Source organism: Piliocolobus tephrosceles, chromosome 15 (genome assembly GCF_002776525.5).
Source record: "Piliocolobus tephrosceles isolate RC106 chromosome 15, ASM277652v3, whole genome shotgun sequence".
Taxonomy (NCBI): Eukaryota; Metazoa; Chordata; class Mammalia; order Primates; family Cercopithecidae; genus Piliocolobus; species Piliocolobus tephrosceles.
The window spans coordinates 96172304-96192299 of record NC_045448.1 but is presented as its reverse complement, the minus strand read 5'-3'; the positions used below and the strand labels follow the sequence as shown (position 1 = coordinate 96192299).

General features: G+C 37.4%; 1 protein-coding gene across 1 annotated transcript in view; it reads left to right on the top strand.

Annotated features, from left to right (window-relative positions):
- Positions 1-19996, top strand: part of LOC111525057 (E3 SUMO-protein ligase RanBP2) — a 69363-nt gene that overhangs the window by 40028 nt on the left and 9339 nt on the right. Inside the window, exons 18-23 of the mRNA XM_023190367.3 lie at positions 2849-2984; positions 6617-6711; positions 7746-12897; positions 16216-16386; positions 17005-17097; positions 17383-17561. Of these exons, the coding sequence (XP_023046135.2) occupies positions 2849-2984; positions 6617-6711; positions 7746-12897; positions 16216-16386; positions 17005-17097; positions 17383-17561 (5826 nt within the window). The remainder of the gene's footprint in view (positions 1-2848; positions 2985-6616; positions 6712-7745; positions 12898-16215; positions 16387-17004; positions 17098-17382; positions 17562-19996) is intronic.

Here is a 19996-nt window from a genome sequence, read left to right as displayed (position 1 = left end):
TTTTTAGTAGACACAGGGTTTCACCGTGTTGGCCAGGCTGGTTTTGAACTTCTGACCTCAGGTGATCTGCCCACCTTGGCCTCCCAAAGTGCTGGGATTATAGGCGTAAGCCACCACGCCCAGCCCTTTACCATATTTTTGAAAGTACCTTGTGTGTCTCTCTCCTCATCTTCCACAAAATTTGAGACCTTCAAAGGTAGAGACTGTTTTATTTAAAATATTAGAATTCCTGGCACGGAGAAGGTTCCTGAGTGATTCAACTACTGCAATGTACTAATCATATTCTGGTCTATGAGTTCATTCCCAGATTAACTGTGGAGTACATGTGTTTCAAATTTATAGCTAGGAATTAAAAGTGGTCTGAGCTTCAAAAAGTCTTACTGTATTTTAATACTTCCGTGTGAATTTGACTTAATTATGTAAGGAAATAGTTACGTATGTATATCTTATTTTAACAATAGGGTTCAGAGGAGTTTGACTTTTTTGGAATTGGAAATACAAGTTATGTTCTTTCATGCTTATCAGGCAAGAACTAAATGACTCATACTTCTGATGTTACACCAAGGATATGCTGATATGTGGTGATTATTACAGTGTGATCAGCAGTGCTTGCAACTTAAGAGAATACTATTTGGTGGGGAAGACATTTTTGAATTTGCACCAAAATTTTGAATGTTAATTTTGTGTAGTCGTGGCCTATGATAATTACATACAATTTTGACTTAACATACAGGTTTCAGGGTACCAACATTGTATTCTCTGAAAGTATAGTGGAGCACTAGTCCATGAGCTTGAAAAGCTTGGTACTAGTACTGACTCTGCCATTAATTAATAATCTTGGGCCAGTCACTTCCTTTGTGTTTGGCTTCTTATCTTTAAAATGAGAGAATTATTGAAGCCAGGTCACATTGAATGTTAAAAATTACAGTTACAACAGTGATTGCAAATTCACAGTTCTGGTGCGGAGACCAACAGTGACCATAAAGGTTTCCAAGTGATTCCACTAGTTTCTTATTTCTTGGATGTGTGTGTGTAGCATCTGGACTAGGCACTGTAGATGAATGAGTGGGGGAAATTTTATTTAGCTTGAAAATTTGAGATAGTTTTGGACCTCATAGTTAGGTCTTTCTGGAAAATTTTTATTTGAAACACTTGTAGAAAAAGAAAGCAGACATGCTAGATCTGTCTCTGATCTCACTTGCTACAACTGGTCAGATTCCGGGGCTGATACAGAGAAGTTTGAAACTTTTCAAAATTTACCTGTTTTCTGGTACCACTACAGTTTCTTTGGAAAAAGAAAGAATTTCCTGTTAAGTGTCTGTTTTGTAAGGGGACATTTTGTAGGTTCTAGGGTTGGGTATGGTGCTGTCGTTTAGTTTTCTTCAGCAGAGATCAGATAGCCACATAGCTACACTAGATGGCATTGTATCTATCTGCCATATTGTCAAGGCAGCAGAGTTGTGTTAAGAAAACATTTTTGGAGTCAGATCTGGTTCAAATTCCAGCTATTATTCCCTGCATCCCTTTCTCTCATTTTAAGGTAGGAGCCAATATTGTTTACCTAACAGTGTAGACAGCATAAAAATTAAGAGTTTAAGTGCATTGGACATATTATTATATACATAATAAATTCTCTGCAGCTACTACTTTTTTCCCTTTCCGGGTGGGGCATTTGAACATCACCTTGAGAATTAGTTGTATTTTGTTACAGCACGGGGTTAAGTGAAAAGCTAGTTTGGGGGCGTGATTTGGAATGTCAAGTAGTCCAGATGGACAGAAAAGTAAAGCAGTGTAGAAAGAACACACTGAAAAGATGTTCAGTGTAATGTTAGAGGACTGTGAAAGTTGGGGAAAGAAGTTTAATTTGGAGTTACTTGGTTTTTTGAGCAGGGAATTGTCTTGGCTGGAGGTGAATGTCAGAAAGATTAATGTAGGCAAGTGTAGAATAGAAACAAAGGTATGATCATTTAGGAGAGGTTATTTGTTTAGGTGAGAGAGGTAACGAATTAGGTTCTGTATTAAGGAATGAAAATGGGAGCAGATAAAGTTTTAACAAATTAAGAATCATATTTTAAAATTGGCACCAGGTACCTAGAACTCATTGGCAAATAGAATTTTTTAAAAGATATAATCAGGGCCAGGCACAGTGGCTCACGCCTGTAATCCCAACACTTTGGGAGGCTGAGGCGGGCAGATCACGAGGTCAGGAGATTGAGACCATCCTGGCTAACACGGTGAAACCCCGTCTCTACTAAAAATACAAAAAATTAGCCGGGCGTGTTGGTGGGTGCCTGTAGTCCCAGCTACTCGGGAGGCTGAGGCTGGAGAATGGCATGAATCCAGGAGGCGGTGCTTGCAGTGAGCCGAGATAGCGCCACTGCAGTCCAGCCTGGGGACAGAGCGAGACACTGTCTCAAAAAAAAAAAAAAAAAAAGATACAATCAGGGCCAGGCATGGTGGGTCACACCTATAATCCCAGCACTTTGGGAGGCCAAGGCGGTGGATCACTTGAGGCCAGGAGTTCAAGACTCGACTGGCAAACATGGTGAAACCCCGTCTCTACTTTAAAAATGCAAAACATTGGCCGGGTGTGCTGGCTGATGCCTGTAAATCCCAGCTATTCAGGAGGCTGAGATGGGAGAATTGCTTGAGCCCAGGAGGTGGAGGTTGCGGTGAGCCAAGATTGTGCCATTGCACTTCAGCCTGGATGACAGATCGAGACTCCATCTCAAAAAAAAAAAGAAAAATCAGTTATTTAAATTTAAAAGAGTAAGTTTCCCCAGCACTGTTTCTGGCATGATACAATTAAATGTTTAAAATTATTTGTTTTTTTTTTTTTTTCCAATAGAAAGAAATGCAGGAGTTGAAACTAAATAGCAGTAACTCAGCATCCCCTCATCGTTGGCCTACAGAGAGTTATGGACCAGACTCAGTGCCTGATGGGTATCAGGGGTCACAGACATTTCATGGGGCTCCACTAACAGGTGAGTTGGCAAGTGGATAATTGCATATTTTAGTAAAACTACTTTCCTTCCCTCTTTTAAGTAGATAACTTGTGAAATCACCTTGTTTATATATGTTTGTTAATATACATGTCAATGTCTGTTTATATGTTACTTCAAAAGTTGTATTTAGTGTTACTGAGATTTTTATAACCCCAAGCAGAAAAGACGAGCTGTATGTGATCACGTGTATATAAAGGCTTAAAGAACCCTTAATCCACACCTCAGATAAGCTGTCTGAGATGAGATTATTCCTTAAATTGAAAAATGTTAATGAATAGAGTTATGCACTAAGAAATGCTTAATTAAGAACCTACACCTCTGGGGAATTATTTTGATGATAATGATGAGAGGCAGGACATTATACAGGAAATCTTACTTAATTTGAAATTAAGTAATTTTATTACTTAATTATATAAAATCTTATATAGGAAATCTTACTTAATTTGAAATTAAGAATTAATTAAGAAAAGGACTTTGGACCTGAATCATACTGGGTTTTCAAGTTGTGCTCTGTCACTGTAATAGCTGTGTAAGTTAATCTGTTTGAAATGTGGAGATACTTGCCTCACATAATTACTATGAGCATTTGTGTATGTGCAGATGGGCGTGGGTGTATATCAGACATTTATTAGAGTATACAGTAAACAGTTAATGAACTAAGGTTACTAATAGTGTTTACTGTGGGTTGGCTGTGTGGGTTGGCTATGTGCAAAAGTGCTTTTTGAACGTAATTTTATTTAATTACAGTAACTTAGAATGGCTGGTACCATTATTAATCCCTTTTTTATAAATGAGGAAATGGATAAAGAAAGGTTAGGTAACTTACTTATTATTATTATACAGCTAGTTATTGATAGAACCAAGATTCAAACTCTAGTGGTGTAACTCCAAAGCACTTGCCAGTATAAGACATTGCTCCCAGGCAGCCAGAAAAAACAAAAAATGTTCCTTTTATGTAAGACAGACTCCTGAAATGGTAGTAGTGCACATTTTTTTTTTTGTCTCTTTTTTAGCCCAGGAAAGATTTAGAATAAAATCTAGTTTAGATGAGCACATTTGTGTGATGGTTCATATAGTTAAGGCAGCCCCACTAGCCTTTTGTGATGGTATCTTCTCAACACAAGCAAAATAACAGAAAATCTTTGTGAAGTGAAGCTTATTAAATGTCATAAGTCATAAGTATATGAAATGTCTAACACTCAAACCTTATTTACTTAAAAACCTTACGCATCATATAGGTCCTTGTAAGAGGATAAACAAACGTGCTGACCTTTTCTGGGGCTTTTTTAGTGCTGTGTGCAGTCAGTTATTTGGTGCCTTTTGGGTCATGATTTCCATTTCTTCTGTGTACAGGTATAAAAGGTCTTCTATTCAAGCATATAAATACAACATTCTCATTGTCTCATTTTATTCTTGCAATGACCCTATGAAATGTGTAGAAACAGCACATCCTCATTTTATAATTGAGAAAAATGGAGACTCCGAATGGATTATTTACAGATTCACAGAACAGCTTTGTGGCAGTGAAAGGGGGAGAGCCAAGATCTCCTGATTTCTGTTCCTGTGCTCATAGATTTTTTTTCCTTAATAATAAACATATCAAGATGGTCCTTATTTTTTTAAAATAAGATGATTAAAATTAAAGATTAAGCTCGTAAGAGGTACTCAGAAGTACTGAACAGGTTGAAGAAAACTAAAAACTAACCACTTTATTAACATTTCTTGTATTTGAGAGCATTTCCTTCTGGTTCTTTCTCTATACATATAGTATTTTTTTATGAGATTGTTACCGTGTTAGTATGTTGTGTGTGGATGAGCTAGCCTGTTTTTTAAATGTTACTTTAGTTCTGAGCATTTTTAAACTTAAATGTTTTTAAATATTAATGAGTTTGTGGTATCCCATCACATGGAAGTACTGTAAATTCTGTTCCTTTATTTATGTTGTTTCTGGTTTATGCCATTACAAATTCTAGGACACTGTCCTAGTTTTGTAGGGTATTCAAAATAATTCAGTTTATGTTCTTACCACTAGTATCTGATAGTGCCATCTTAGTAGCACTTTTCCTAATGCTGACTTACTAGTGTATAAAATCCTGTGCCAATTTGTAGGAACAAAAGTGATACCAATTTTTAAGTTTTTTAAATACTAATCATGCTCAACAGTTGCGCAAATGGCTGTTGGCAGTTTTGCCATCTTCAGCGTAGGTACCTTCCAGTTGTTTGGTTTCTTTGGTAAAACTCACAAAACAGATGGAGAAGAGTTTGTGTATCAACATGAGTGTTAATGTGATTTTTTTTTAAGCAAACGAACACATTTGTGTTCCTTGTGAGATCCTTTGCATGAATTTGTCAGGTAATTTTTTTGACCTGAACATTTTCATAATAGCTTGAGTTTGCACAATGCAGCCTTGTCATTTTGCAGATTTTCGAGGCTCACTTCAAAAACACAGCCCTTGAGGCTATTATATTTCTTTCCTAAATTGTTTATTCATGTGGTGCTTTCAAAAATTAGATTACTTTTAGTAGATTTATTAGAGCTCTTTAGTTTTTTCCCCCACAGTTTAGAGTCAGTAGTCAATTTAAGTCCCTACTTAACTTTCAGACTTTAAGATTTTTTTTTTTAATTTAAAATTTTATTTTTTTATTTTTTCTTTTTGCTTTCATGCAGACAGACATCTTGTAAGACTTGAAGATTCTTGGGCCATTTTCTGTCAGGTTGTTCTGTGTTCTGTGCCTGCTTCCTCCCCAGAGTAATTTCCAAATAGCTATCCTCACCTCTATTAGGTTTCCAAAATCAAACTTGGGCTTCTGGCTAGCCTTTTCTAGGTCTTGATTTTTCAGTGCTTTCCAGAGGCAATTGTTTGGAACCTCTTAGCACAATTTGTTTCTTCTTCCATGTACAGGCATAAAAGGTCTTTTGGTTGTTTTCTGGTAAAACTATCATAAAACAGTTCAAGCAAATGACTGTTGGTAGTTTTGCCATTAACCTGGGTGCCTTCTAGTCGTTTAGCTTCCTGGTAAAACACCGAACAGGTGGAGCAGATAGTTTACATCATCATGAGTGTTGATGTGCTTTTTGTTTTAAGCCAAGGAACACATTTTGTGTTATTTGTGAGATCCTTTCCATGAATTTGTCAGGTGATTTTTGAGCTGAACATTCTCAGTAATAGCTTTAGTTTACAAAATACAACCTAGTCTTTCTGCAGATTTTCTAGACCTGCTTCAAATGCATTGACCATCAGATGGCATCTTGGTTCCTTATGTCCTTTCTGTGACTGAATGTCCATACTTCCACATCATACTGATCTTTCTTAGAAAAGGCACCAGCTACTTTCTTCTTTATTCCTTTTTTAATGCTTGTGAGGTAGTAGTTGTTGTTGATCACGCGATGCTATTCTCTTATTCTTCATATCATATTGAGCAGTTTTTTTCTAGTTTGTCATTTGATAATCTCTTGATTGGTGTATTTTGATGTACAGAAATTAAAAATTTATGTAGTTAAATATTTCTTAAATTTCTATTGTTTTTGTATTTATAGCTCTTGCCTAGATAGTCTTAACTGTAGTATAGACTTTAACAGTGTTTTCTTTATTTTCTTTTTTTTTTTTTAGTTGCAACTACTGGCCCTTCAGTATATTATAGTCAGTCACCAGCATATAATTCCCAGTATCTTCTCAGACCAGCAGCTAATGTTACTCCCACAAAGGTAACAAAGGAATAATTTATACATTTATAATTATTTCCTTTTTAAATTGTTTAGGGTTCCTTCAAAGAAATTTAAGAAAGCAGTTCAGTATTAAAACTTTTATGTCCCTTAAGATGTAGATAATTTAAATTTATCTCCAGATATAGAAATTATACTTCTTAGTCACCTTTTGTGTTACAGTAAGTGTGAATATTTAGAATATTTTAAAAATGGGAGTGGTAGTGGTGGATCCTTCATCATTCTGTTTTAACAGAAATAGAACTACAGTGCCCTCCCTGACCCATTATGTGGTAAGTACTTTCAGGCCTGATACAGCTATATATATAACAATTGATTGAAGACTCAATATTACAGTGGTAGTTGAATGTGATAGCTTTGAGGACAGAGTGTTGGGGTGCGTTTAGACCCTTGCTCTTCTGCTTATTTTGACCACAGCCAAGTTTCTTAACCTCTCAATGCATCAGTTGCCTCATATGTAAAATGAGGATGATAATAATACCTTAATTCATAGGGTTTTTGAGGATATTAAAATGAGATAATAATGTAAAGTGCTTAGAATAGTGCCCAGCTGGCACATTAATAAATGCTCAATAAATGTAATCATCATCATCATCATCATCATTAACATCATTTGATAAATTGTTTAGGAATAAAGATGGTATTTATTTTATGACTTTAGTTGTAAATTTTAAGATGCTGTAATTAATTTTCATTATATGCCGAGTATATATGCAAGTATCTTTGTAGTAATGTGGTTTTCTCTTAACCTATTTATGCCTAGTGTTCCATTATTGGAACACTAAGCTTATGGGAGTTATTTATATCTTACTGCTCAAGGTCATTGCCAAGGTCTGATTTTTCACACAGAAAATTTGCAGCCTCTGGCATAAACGGGCTAATGATGTGTACTACATTCCCTAATGATATCTTCTTCACTTAATATTCATGTTTGAAGTTTGTGAGAATTGGTTTGCATTTAGTTATCTGTAGTTTTGTAGACAATCTACAAAATGTTTTAACTTTCTGTCTTTTAGGGCCCAGTCTATGGCATGAATAGGCTTCCACACCAACAGCATATTTATGCCTATCCGCAACAGATGCACACACCACCAGTGCAAAGCTCATCTGCTTGTATGTTCTCTCAGGAGATGTATGGTCCTCCTGCATTGCGTTTTGAGTCTCCTGCAACAGGAATTCTATCGCCCAGGGGTGATGATTACTTTAATTACAATGTTCAGCAGACAAGCACAAATCCACCTTTGCCAGAACCAGGATATTTCACAAAACCTCCAGTTGCAGCTCATGCTTCAAGATCTGCAGAATCTAAGACTATAGAATTTGGGAAAACTAATTTTGTTCAGCCCATGCCAAGTGAAGGAATAAGGCCATCTTTGCCAACACCAGCACACACAACACAGCCACCTCCTTTTAAATTTAACTCAAATTTCAAATCAAATGATGGTGACTTCACGTTTTCCTCACCACAGGTTGTGACACAGCCCCCTCCTGCAGCTTACAGTAACAGTGAAAGCCTTTTAGGTCTCCTGACTTCAGATAAACCCTTGCAAGGAGATGGCTATAGTGGACCCAAACCAATTCCTGGTGGTCAAACCATTGGGCCTCGAAATACATTCAATTTTGGAAGCAAAAATGTGTCTGGAATTTCATTTACAGAAAACATGGGGTCAACTCAGCAAAAGAATTCTGGTTTTCGGCGAAGTGATGATATGTTTACTTTCCATGGTCCAGGGAAATCAGTATTTGGAACACCCACTTTAGAGACAGCAAACAAGAATCATGAGACAGATGGAGGAAGTGCCCATGGGGATGATGATGATGATGGTCCTCACTTTGAGCCTGTAGTACCTCTTCCTGATAAGATTGAAGTAAAAACTGGTGAGGAAGATGAAGAAGAATTCTTTTGCAACCGTGCGAAATTGTTCCGTTTTGATGTAGAATCCAAAGAATGGAAGGAACGTGGGATTGGCAATGTAAAAATACTGAGGCATAAAACATCTGGTAAAATTCGCCTTCTGATGAGACGAGAGCAAGTGTTGAAAATCTGTGCAAATCATTACATCAGTCCAGATATGAAATTGACACCAAATGCTGGATCAGACAGATCTTTTGTATGGCATGCCTTTGATTATGCAGATGAGTTGCCAAAACCAGAACAACTTGCTATTAGGTTCAAAACTCCTGAGGAAGCAGCACTTTTTAAGTGCAAGTTTGAAGAAGCCCAGAGCATTTTAAAAGCCCCAGGAACAAATGTAGCCACAGCATCAAATCAGGCTATCAGAATTGTAAAAGAACCCACAAGTCATGATAACAAGGATATTTGCAAATCTGATGCTGGAAATATGAATTTTGAATTTCAAGTTGGAAAGAAAGAAGGGTCTTGGTGGCATTGTAACAGCTGCTCATTAAAGAATGCTGCAACTGCTAAGAAATGTGTATCATGCCAAAATCTAAACCCAAGCAATAAAGAACTCGTTGGCCCACCATTATCTGAAACTGTTTTTACTCCTAAAACTGGCCCAGAGAATGTTCAAGATCGATTTGCACTGATGACTCCAAAGAAAGAAGGTCACTGGGATTGTAGTATTTGTTTAGTAAGAAATGAACCTACTGTATCTAGGTGCATTGCGTGTCAGAATACAAAATCTGCTAATAAAAGTGGATCTTCATTTGTTCATCAAGCTTCATTTACATTTGGCCAGGGAGATCTTCCTAAACCTGTTAACAGTGACTTCAGATCTGTTTTTTCTACAAAGGAAGGACAGTGGGAGTGCAGTGTATGTTTGGTACAGAATGAGGGGAGCTCTACAAAATGTGCTGCTTGTCTGAATCCGAGAAAACAGAGTCTACCTGCTACTGCTATTCCAACACCTGCCTCTTTTAAGTTTGGTACTTCAGAGACAAGTAAAACTCCAAAAAGTGGATTTGAGGACATGTTTGCTAAGAAGGAAGGACAGTGGGATTGCAGTTCATGCTTAGTACGAAATGAAGCAAATGCTACAAGATGTGTTGCTTGTCAGAATCCAGATAAACCAAGTCCATCTACTTCTGTTCCAGCTCCTGCCTCTTTTAAATTTGGTACTTCAGAGACAAGCAAGGCTCCAAAGAGCGGATTTGAGGGAATGTTCACTAAGAAGGAAGGACAGTGGGACTGCAGTGTGTGCTTAGTAAGAAATGAAGCCAGTGCTACCAAATGTATTGCTTGTCAGAATCCAGGTAAACAAAATCAAACTGCTTCTGCAATTTCAACACCTGCCTCTTCAGAGACAAGCAAGGCTCCAAAGAGCGGATTTGAGGGAATGTTCACTAAGAAGGAAGGACAGTGGGATTGCAGTGTTTGCTTACTAAGAAATGAAGCCAGTGCTACCAAATGCATTGCTTGTCAGAATCCAGGTAAACAAAATCAGACTACTACTGCAATTTCAACACCTGCCTCTTCAGAGACAAGCAAGGCTCCAAAGAGTGGATTTGAGGGAATGTTCACTAAGAAGGAAGGACAGTGGGATTGCAGTATGTGCTTAGTAAGAAATGAAGCCAGTGCTACCAAATGTATTGCTTGTCAGTATCCAAGTAAACAAAATCAAACAACTGCAATTTCAACACCTGCCTCTTCGGAGGTAAGCAAGGCTCCAAAGAGTGGATTTGAAGGAATGTTCATCAAGAAAGGACAGTGGGATTGTAGTGTTTGCTGTGTACAAAATGAGAGTTCTTCCTTAACATGTGTGGCTTGTGATGCCTCTAAACCAACTCATAAACCTATTGCAGAAGCTCCTTCAGCTTTCACATTGGGCTCAGAAATGAAGTTGCATGACTCTTCTGGAAGTCAGGTGGGAACAGGATTTAAAAGTAATTTCCCAGAAAAAGCTTTTAAGTTTGGCAATACAGAGCAAGGATTCAAATTTGGGCATGTAGATCAAGAAAATTCACCTTCATTTATGTTTCAGGGTTCTTCTAATACAGAATTTAAGTCAACCAAAGAAGGATTTTCCATCCCTGTGTCTGCTGATGGATTTAAATTTGGCATTTCGGAACCAGGGAATCAAGAAAAGAAAAGTGAAAAGCCTCTTGAAAATGATTCTGGCTTCCAGGCTCAGGATATTAGTATCCAGAAGAATGGTAGTGGTGTGATTTTTGGTCAAACAAGTAGCACTTTTACATTTGCAGATCTTGCAAAATCAACCTCAGGAGAAGGATTTCAGTTTGGCAAAAAAGACCCCAATTTCAAGGGATTTTCAGGTGCTGGAGAAAAATTATTCTCATCACAATGTGGTAAAATGGCCGATAAAGCAAACACTTCTGGGGATTTTGAGAAAGATGATGATGCCTATAAGACTGAGGACAGCGATGACATCCATTTTGAACCAGTAGTTCAAATGCCTGAAAAAGTAGAACTTGTAACAGGAGAAGAAGATGAAAAAGTTCTGTATTCACAGCGGGTAAAACTGTTTAGGTTTGATGCTGAGATAAGTCAGTGGAAAGAAAGGGGCTTGGGGAACTTAAAAATTCTCAAAAATGAGGTCAATGGCAAACTAAGAATGCTGATGCGAAGAGAACAAGTACTAAAAGTGTGTGCTAATCATTGGATAACGACTACGATGAATCTGAAGCCTCTCTCTGGATCAGACAGAGCATGGATGTGGTTAGCCAGTGATTTCTCTGATGGTGACGCCAAACTAGAGCAGTTGGCAGCAAAATTTAAAACACCGGAGCTGGCTGAAGAATTCAAGCAGAAGTTTGAGGAATGCCAGCGGCTTCTGTTAGACATACCACTTCAAACTCCCCATAAACTTGTAGATACTGGCAGAGCTGCCAAGTTAATACAGAGAGCTGAAGAAATGAAGAGTGGACTGAAAGATTTCAAGACATTTTTGACAAATGATCAAACAAAAGTCACTGAAGAAGAGAATAAGAATTCAGGTACAGGTTCTGCCAGTGCCTCAGACACAACAATAAAACCCAATCCCGAAAACACTGGGCCCACATTAGAATGGGATAACTATGATTTAAGGGAAGATGCTTTGGATGATAGTGTTAGTAGTAGCTCAGTACATGCTTCTCCATTGGCAAGTAGCCCTGTGAGAAAAAATCTTTTCCGCTTTGGTGAGTCAACAACAGGATTTAACTTCAGTTTTAAATCTGCTTTGAGTCCATCTAAGTCTCCTGCCAAGTTGAATCAGAGTGGGACATCAGTTGGCACTGATGAAGAATCTGATGTTACTCAAGAAGAAGAGAGAGATGGACAGTACTTTGAACCTGTTGTTCCTTTACCTGATCTAGTTGAAGTATCCAGTGGTGAGGAAAATGAACAAGTTGTTTTTAGTCACAGGGCAAAACTCTACAGATATGATAAAGATGTTGGTCAGTGGAAAGAAAGGGGCATTGGTGATATAAAGATTTTACAGAATTATGATAATAAGCAACTTCGTATAGTGATGAGAAGGGACCAAGTATTAAAACTTTGTGCCAATCACAGAATAACTCCAGACATGACTTTGCAAAATATGAAAGGGACAGAAAGAGTATGGGTGTGGACTGCATGTGATTTTGCAGATGGAGAAAGAAAAGTAGAGCTTTTAGCTGTTCGTTTTAAACTACAGGATGTTGCAGACTCATTTAAGAAAATTTTTGATGAAGCAAAAACAGCCCAGGAAAAAGATTCTTTGATAACACCTCATGTTTCTCGGTCAGGCACTCCCAGAGAGTCACCATGTGGCAAAATTGCTGTAGCTGTATTAGAAGAGACCACAAGAGAGAGGACAGGTGTTATTCAGGGTGATGATGTAGCAGATGCAACTTCAGAAGTTGAAGTGTCTAGCACATCTGAAACAACAACAAAAGCAGTGGTTTCTCCTCCAAAGTTTGTATTTGGTTCAGAGTCTGTTAAAAGCATTTTCAGTAGTGAAAAATCAAAACCATTTGCATTTGGCAACAGTTCAGCCACTGGGTCTTTGTTTGGATTTAGTTTTAATGCACCTTTGAAAAGTAACAATAGCGAAACTAGTTCAGTAGCCCAGAGTGGATCTGAAAGCAAAGTGGAACCTAACAAATGTGAACTGTCAAAGAACTCTGATATCGAACAGTCTTCAGATAGCAAAGTCAAAAATCTCTTTGCTTCCTTTCCAACGGAAGAATCTTCAAGCAATTACACATTTAAAACACCAGAAAAAGGTAAGTACTTTGTTGTTAAAGTTAAGCACAGTTTTTCTTTTAATGTTTAGCTTGATGCACTCTTTGTAGGATACTAATGTTGGGATATAAACGATGCTTTGTGAACACCCCCAAAATATTTGAGCAATATATTTTTCTCCCTTAATAAGTTCATGGTAAGGTTTCAAAGAGCAACAGAACTTAGTTTAAGACATTTCAGTAACTGGAAGATACTTCTGTCATGCTAGGGCAGAGCAAAAGAACTCAGTACAGTGTACGGACTCATGCTTGAATCATGCGCGTTAACGTGAGTCTTTCTTTAAAGTTTTCATTTTCATTTGTTCAGTTTGTCATTCGGAAAACATGATATTGAGGCCGGGCACAGTGGCTCACACCTAGAATCCTAGCATTTTGGGAGGTTGAAGTGGGCAGATCACTTAAGCTCAGGAGTTCGAGACCAGCCTGGCCAACATGGTGAAACCCTGTTTCTACTGAAAATACAAAAATTAGCGGGGCATGGTGGTGCGTGCCTATAATTAGCAGCTACTCAGGAGGCTGAGGCAGGAGGATCACTTGAGCACAGGAGATGGAGGTAGCAGTGAGCTGAAATCATGCCACTGCACTCCAGCCTGGCTGGGTGACAGAGTGAGACTTTGTCTCAAAAAAAAAAAGAAAAAGAAAAAGAACATGATACTGAGATGTTCTCATTTTATATGTTGTATGTTAGTCTTGCTCACTTATTAAATGAGCAAAGAATGAAACTACAGGGGTAAATGAATATATAAGACAATCAGATTGGTGATATAAATTGAGGGATTCTGGCTTTTTATGTTTTAAAAGCATATTCATTTTGTTTCCCAAAATGTTAAAAAAATGAAATATTCTTTATTTTCTAGGATTTAATTTTAGCCTTTTTAAATCTAATCCCATGGCCTTTTGGACTAGCACCCCTTCCTCACAGCCTGAGAGCAAAGGTATAGAACTAGCATTCTCAGTATGAGATAACAGCAGTTTTTAGCAGCTGGTAGCCCTTAGCAAAGTATTAATAACTGTGGCTGTATGAAATTAAGTACTTAACACTACAACATGCATGTTAAAGAATGCCAGTTTAGGCAAAGTACCTTTTGACTGGTGGCATGACATCCTTTATTGTTGGTTTATTTTTTAAAATATACTGGGATGCTGATTTGTAATGTACTTCATTACTCTGTTATTTCAAGTCTGCTCAATGAAGACCTATGTTTTATCTAATGTTTATCTTTAGCCACTAACGTCTGCCAGTATTCAAATGTATTGGCAACGGCATGTATACAATATGGAAGAGTGTCCTTGTAGGGCTGTTCTTTTGTGCATGGTTTAGAAAAATGTTGTATTTGAAAATGGACCCCATTTGTAACAGCCAGCATTCTACAGCTTGTGTATTATTTATGTTGCACAGATCATTTTTAGAAGTGTGGCTAGTAGAGTGGAACAAGAAGTGGGATCTGTTGAAGGCCTAGAACAGGTTAGGGAAGTGAAATCTCACCATTAGTGACCAGTAACACATCTTAGCCATGCCAAACAAGTACAATGATAAAGTAACAATCTCTGATTTTTTTTTAAGTATACCAGTTTTATTACTGGCTAAGGTAGCTCTTAATCTTGTATTTTTAAAGATACAGTCTTTGAGAAATATGAAAAGTGTGAACTTAAAAGTGGATGTATACTTACGTACAGTTTCTATGAGCTCTAGGTTAGGAATCCCTGACCTAAGAACGAATGTGTCTGTACACTACTGTAGAACAATGAGCCTTATTCTGTTTTGAATCTGATAATGTCATTGTCCCAAGGGACCTTAGAAATGAAGACTTTAGACATGAGTAAACTGAGGCCAAGAGAGGCTATCCCAAGGTGTCTTTACTGAGTAATAGCAGAAGTGGAACAAGAACCTTTATCTTACGGTGTAGTTATTTCTCCTAGCTAGGAAATGATACTAAGTTTTTGTTTATAATGAAGGAGAAGGACAAATTTAACATTGTGAAAGGAAGGGCACTGGTTCTCCAGAGCAGTGTCATCCAGGAGAAATAAAATATAACCCGTGTATGTAATTTAAAATTGTCATTTGTTGCAGGCTTGTGCCTATAATCCCAGCTACTTGAGAGGCTGAGGCAGAGGGATCACTTGAGCCCACAAGTTCCAGGCTTCAGTAAACTATGATCACATTACTACACTCCAGCTCTGGGTGACAAAGCAAGATGACATCTCAAATAAATTAAATAAATAAATTTTCTAGTAGCCATATTAAAAAGAATAAAAAGAAACAGTAAAAGAGAAACATGAAAGTAATTTTATTGATATATTTGATTTCACTCATGATATCCAAAATATCATTTTAACTTCTAATTAACATAAAATTAATATTTTACATTATTGTTTTTCACTAAGTCTTCAAAATCCAGTGTGTGTGTTTACACTTATTATTAGCATGTCTTGAATTGGACTAGCCACCTTGTAAGGTTTTAATAGAATGTCGCTAGGCTACCATATTGGACAGCATAGCTCTCAGAATGTTTCCCTGTCACCGGTTGGTATACATGGCGTGCTTCTTGACCGGCTTACTTTATTAAACTCCTTTAGCCAGAAATTCTTCTTTACATTAATAGATCAGAACAGGTTGCATATAGAAGTTTTTTCTCTTTCTAATTTTTTTGCCCTTTGCATTGATGGTGGCTGGAGATGGGTGGTTTTCAGCCATATGAATGGTCTTAGATTTTATAGTGTTAGTTACCCATAGAGTAACAGTTTTTATTTAATTTTATCTAGTATCATGCTTGAATGTAGACAAAGTAGATGCAACTCTAATCACCTTCCATTCTTGGCAATTGTTAACTTTCCTTACAGGAACTAATTACAGTTGGCTTTGGTTTAGTTTCATATGTCTACTAATACTTGCTTATGTTTTCTTTAAGATGTTTTTTAGTTGCTGCAAATGCATGGATATTTTCATAAACCTACTGTATGCTAAGTATAGTTAGGCAACACTTTCAAATTTTTAACCTTTTTAAATTCTAGAAATTAGTAGTAATTCTTTTCAATAACTATTAAGTAAACACAAGACTTTTTTGTTTTCTTTGTTTTTAAGTAGATTCTATGTTCACTAAGGGTTTTTGGTAGAACACTAAATCAGGATGCTAATTCTAATTCATGATTATCGTACATCTCTGCATCAAAGTATATGTATTTTTTATCAGTATGCTGTTTTAACCTGCAGACAAGTTCTGTGGTTTTTATTTTCAGTTAGAGTATTAATGTCAATACCTAATACCTATCTCTGTCAATTTTTTTTGACTGGTGTTACAGCAAAAGAGAAGAAAAAACCTGAGGATTCTCCCTCAGATGATGATGTTCTCATTGTATATGAACTAACTCCAACCACTGAGCAGAAAGCCCTTGCAACCAAACTGAAACTTCCTCCAACTTTCTTCTGCTACAAGAATAGACCAGATTATGTTAGTGAAGAAGAGGAGGATGGTAAACTTTTGTTATTTCAAAAACACTGTGTTCCTGCTAATCCTAGTAAAATTGGGAGTGTGGTGTAATTATTTTAAGCCTGCCTCTTAGAACTTATCACTAATATCCTTGCAGGTATATTCACCCTAAATGTATGTGTAAGTGGTCAACGGATATAAGGATCAAAAGGACTGTGATCATTGAGCAAGCATTTTTTGGATGGCTAATGTGCCAGGCACATGTTTTGAGGGGATTTAAAATAATCATAATTTTGCTGGAGTCTTAAAGATGTGGAAGAGAGAGATAAGGCAGACAAGGTTCCAGTGGAAAACTTTGTATGCCATTTTTTAAGCTGGGCAGTTAAATAAAAGTCTCAATAGAATCAGTTGGACAGTGGTATACAGTATTGGGTTACGGGACAAAGAGATTGGAAGATGAGTTAAAATGAGAGCAGCTCAAACAAGATGAGAGGCTGAGCTAAAGCTCTAGCAGTAAGAGAGGTATTAAGGACATAAAATTGGCAAAATTGACTGCAATTCAAATGGGGAGAGGGAGAAAGGGTGAAGTTGGAGATAGTCCCTAAGCAACGAAAACTCCCCCAAATTAACTAGAAATTCTTTTAATCAATTGTATTTTAAGATGAAGATTTCGAAACAGCTGTCAAGAAACTTAATGGAAAACTGTATTTGGATGGCTCAGAAAAATGTAGACCCTTGGAAGAAAATACAGCAGGTATGTTAAATCTAAAGGACATTTATACTGCTTTTAACAAGTCTTCTATTTAGAAGGAATAACCTAGTCTGATAATTTCTGTAATTATCAATTTTACTATGCCCATGGTGATTTAAAATACTTTAACATTAGGTGAAAAATACTCTTTTCTGGGTGGTCCTTGTTTTTCATTAGCATGTACAGGTCTTGTTACCTGGGTCTGTAGATTATATCGATGACTACCATTGTTGTAGAGAAGTTGGGCTTCATCTAATTTCGTTTGCTTGTATTGTACTGATTTTTCAGATAATGAGAAAGAATGTATTATTGTTTGGGAAAAGAAACCAACAGTTGAAGAGAAGGCAAAAGCAGATACGTTAAAACTTCCACCTACATTTTTTTGTGGAGTCTGTAGTGATACTGATGAAGACAATGGAAATGGGGAAGACTTTCAATCAGAGCTTCAAAAAGTTCAGGAAGCTCAAGTAAGAATATCTCTAATAAATTTTCCTTTTAGTTCCATTGCTTTTGTTGATGCAGTAAACTTTAGAATGTTCTTATTTGTTTATTTTTGAGACAGAATTTCACTCTTGTTGCCCAGGCTGGAGTGCAATGGCATGCTCGTGGCTCACTGCAGCCTCTACCTCCCAGGTTCAAGTGAATCTTCTGCCTCAGCCTCATGAGTAGTTGGGATTACAGGCGCTTGCCACCATGCCTGGCTAATTTTTGTATTTTTAGTAGAGACGGGGTTTCACCATGTTGGGCAGGCTGGTCTCGAACTCCAGACCTCAGGTGATCCACCCGCCTGGGCCTCCCAAAGCGCTGAGATTATAGGTGTGAGCCACTGCGCCTGACCTAGAATGTTTTTACCAAATAGTAATAATGGGTTGTGGCTACTAAATGGGTTGAGGGGTCTAGACTAATCAGCTATGGCCAGGAAATAAGGAATTTTAGTTTTGTTCTACACAAAAGCTATATGCCAAAAGCCACACAACACTGATGAAATAAAAAATCTAAATTAATGGAAAAGTATACTATTCCTGGATTGGAAAACTCAAAATAACTAGAATATCAGTTTTCCAAAATTAATCTATAGATTTAATACAATACCAGTCAAAACCCCTCCAGGAATTTTTTTTTTTTTCTTTTTTTTCTTTTTTTTTTGGTGAGATGGAGTCTTGCTCTGTCGCCAAGCTGGAGTGTAGTGGGGCAATCTCTGCTCACCTCAACCTCTGCCTCCCAAGTTCAAGTGATTCTCCTGCCTCAGCCTCCTGAGCAGCTGGGACTATAGGAATGCGCCACCATGCCCAGCTAATTTTTGTATTTTTTAAGTAGAGACAGGGTTTCACCATGTTGACCAGTATGGTCTCGATCTCTTGACCTTGTGATCCACCTGCCTCGGCCTCCCAAAGTGCTGGGATTACAGGTGTGAACCACCGCCCCCGGCCAGGAAATCTTTATGGATATACATAAGTGAATTCTAAAATTTCTATGGAAAGAAAAGCTTATACATTTGTTATAGTTGATGAATCTACACTGACACATCATCACCTAACATTTTTACCTTTTTGTCAAAAATTTTAACTATTGATACAATCGTGATTCTTTTTATTAAATCTGTGAATGACACTGCATTTTCAAATGTTCAGAAAATTAACTTTGCATTCTAGGGTAAACCTCACTTGGTCAGGGTATAACTTTGATATGTGGTTGCATTCAATTTGCATAAATCTTGTTATAAATTGTTGGGTTTATATTTATCAGGATACTTGCAGTTTTCTGAAACTGTCTTTGTTTTCCATGTAAGAGTAATGCTGGTTGGGTTCAGTGATGTGTGTGTGTAGTCCCAGCTATTTGGGAGGCTGAGGAGTAGGAGGATTGCTCGGGAGTCCAGGAGTTCCAGGCTGCAGTGCGCTATGATTGTGCCTGTGTATAGCCACTGCTCTCCAGCCTGGACGACAATATAGTGAAACCACCTCTTAAAAAAATGATAATACTGGTGTCATAAAATGAATTGAGAAGCATTTTCTGTATTGCTGTTTTCTGGAAGAGAGTGTGTTGACTTGGTGCCATTTTCCCTTTAAATGTTGAGCTGTTTTCACCAATGAAACCATGTCTGGAGTTTTCTTAAATTTTAAAAAATACTATTTATTTCTCTTCTTTATTATTTCCTTCTTTCCTTCTTGCCTTGGGTTTATTTTGCTCTTTTGTCTAGTTTCTTTTTTTTTTTTTTTGTGCTTTTGAGACAGAGTCTCGCTCTGTCTATCAGGCTGGAGTGCAGTGGCGTGATCTCAGTTCACTGCAACCTCCGCCTCCTGGGTTCAAGCAATTCTCATGTCTCAGCCACCTGAGTAGCTGGGATTATAGGCGTGGCTAATTTTTGTATTTTTAGTAGAGACGGGGTTTCACCATGGTGGTCAGGCTGATCTCGAACTCCTGACTTCAAATGATCCTCCTGCCCTGGCCTCCCAAAGTGCTGGGATTGCAGGTGTGAACCACTGTGCCTGGCCTAGTTTCTTAATTTAAAAAAAACTTAAATTACGAATTTAAGATCATTCTTTATTTCTAGTATAAGTATTTAATACTGTAAGTTTCCTTCTAAGCAGTTCCTGTCTGCAACTGGCAAGTTTTAATATGTGGTATTTTCTCTTTCATGCAGTTCGAAATGTTTTATTTTCCTTGAGACATTCTTTGTGATCTGTACATTAGATGCTACTGTGCCATTTCCAAATATTTGGTGATTTTCCTTCCATATATCTTTCTTTTAATGATTTCTAGTTTAATTCCTTTATGGTTTATGAAAACATTTTGAATAATTTCAGTTCTCATAAATGTTGTGAGGTCTGTCTTGGTGAATGTCTCATGTGTACTTGAGAAGAGAGTAGAGTCTGTTGTTTTGTTGACATTGTGCCATTGGCAG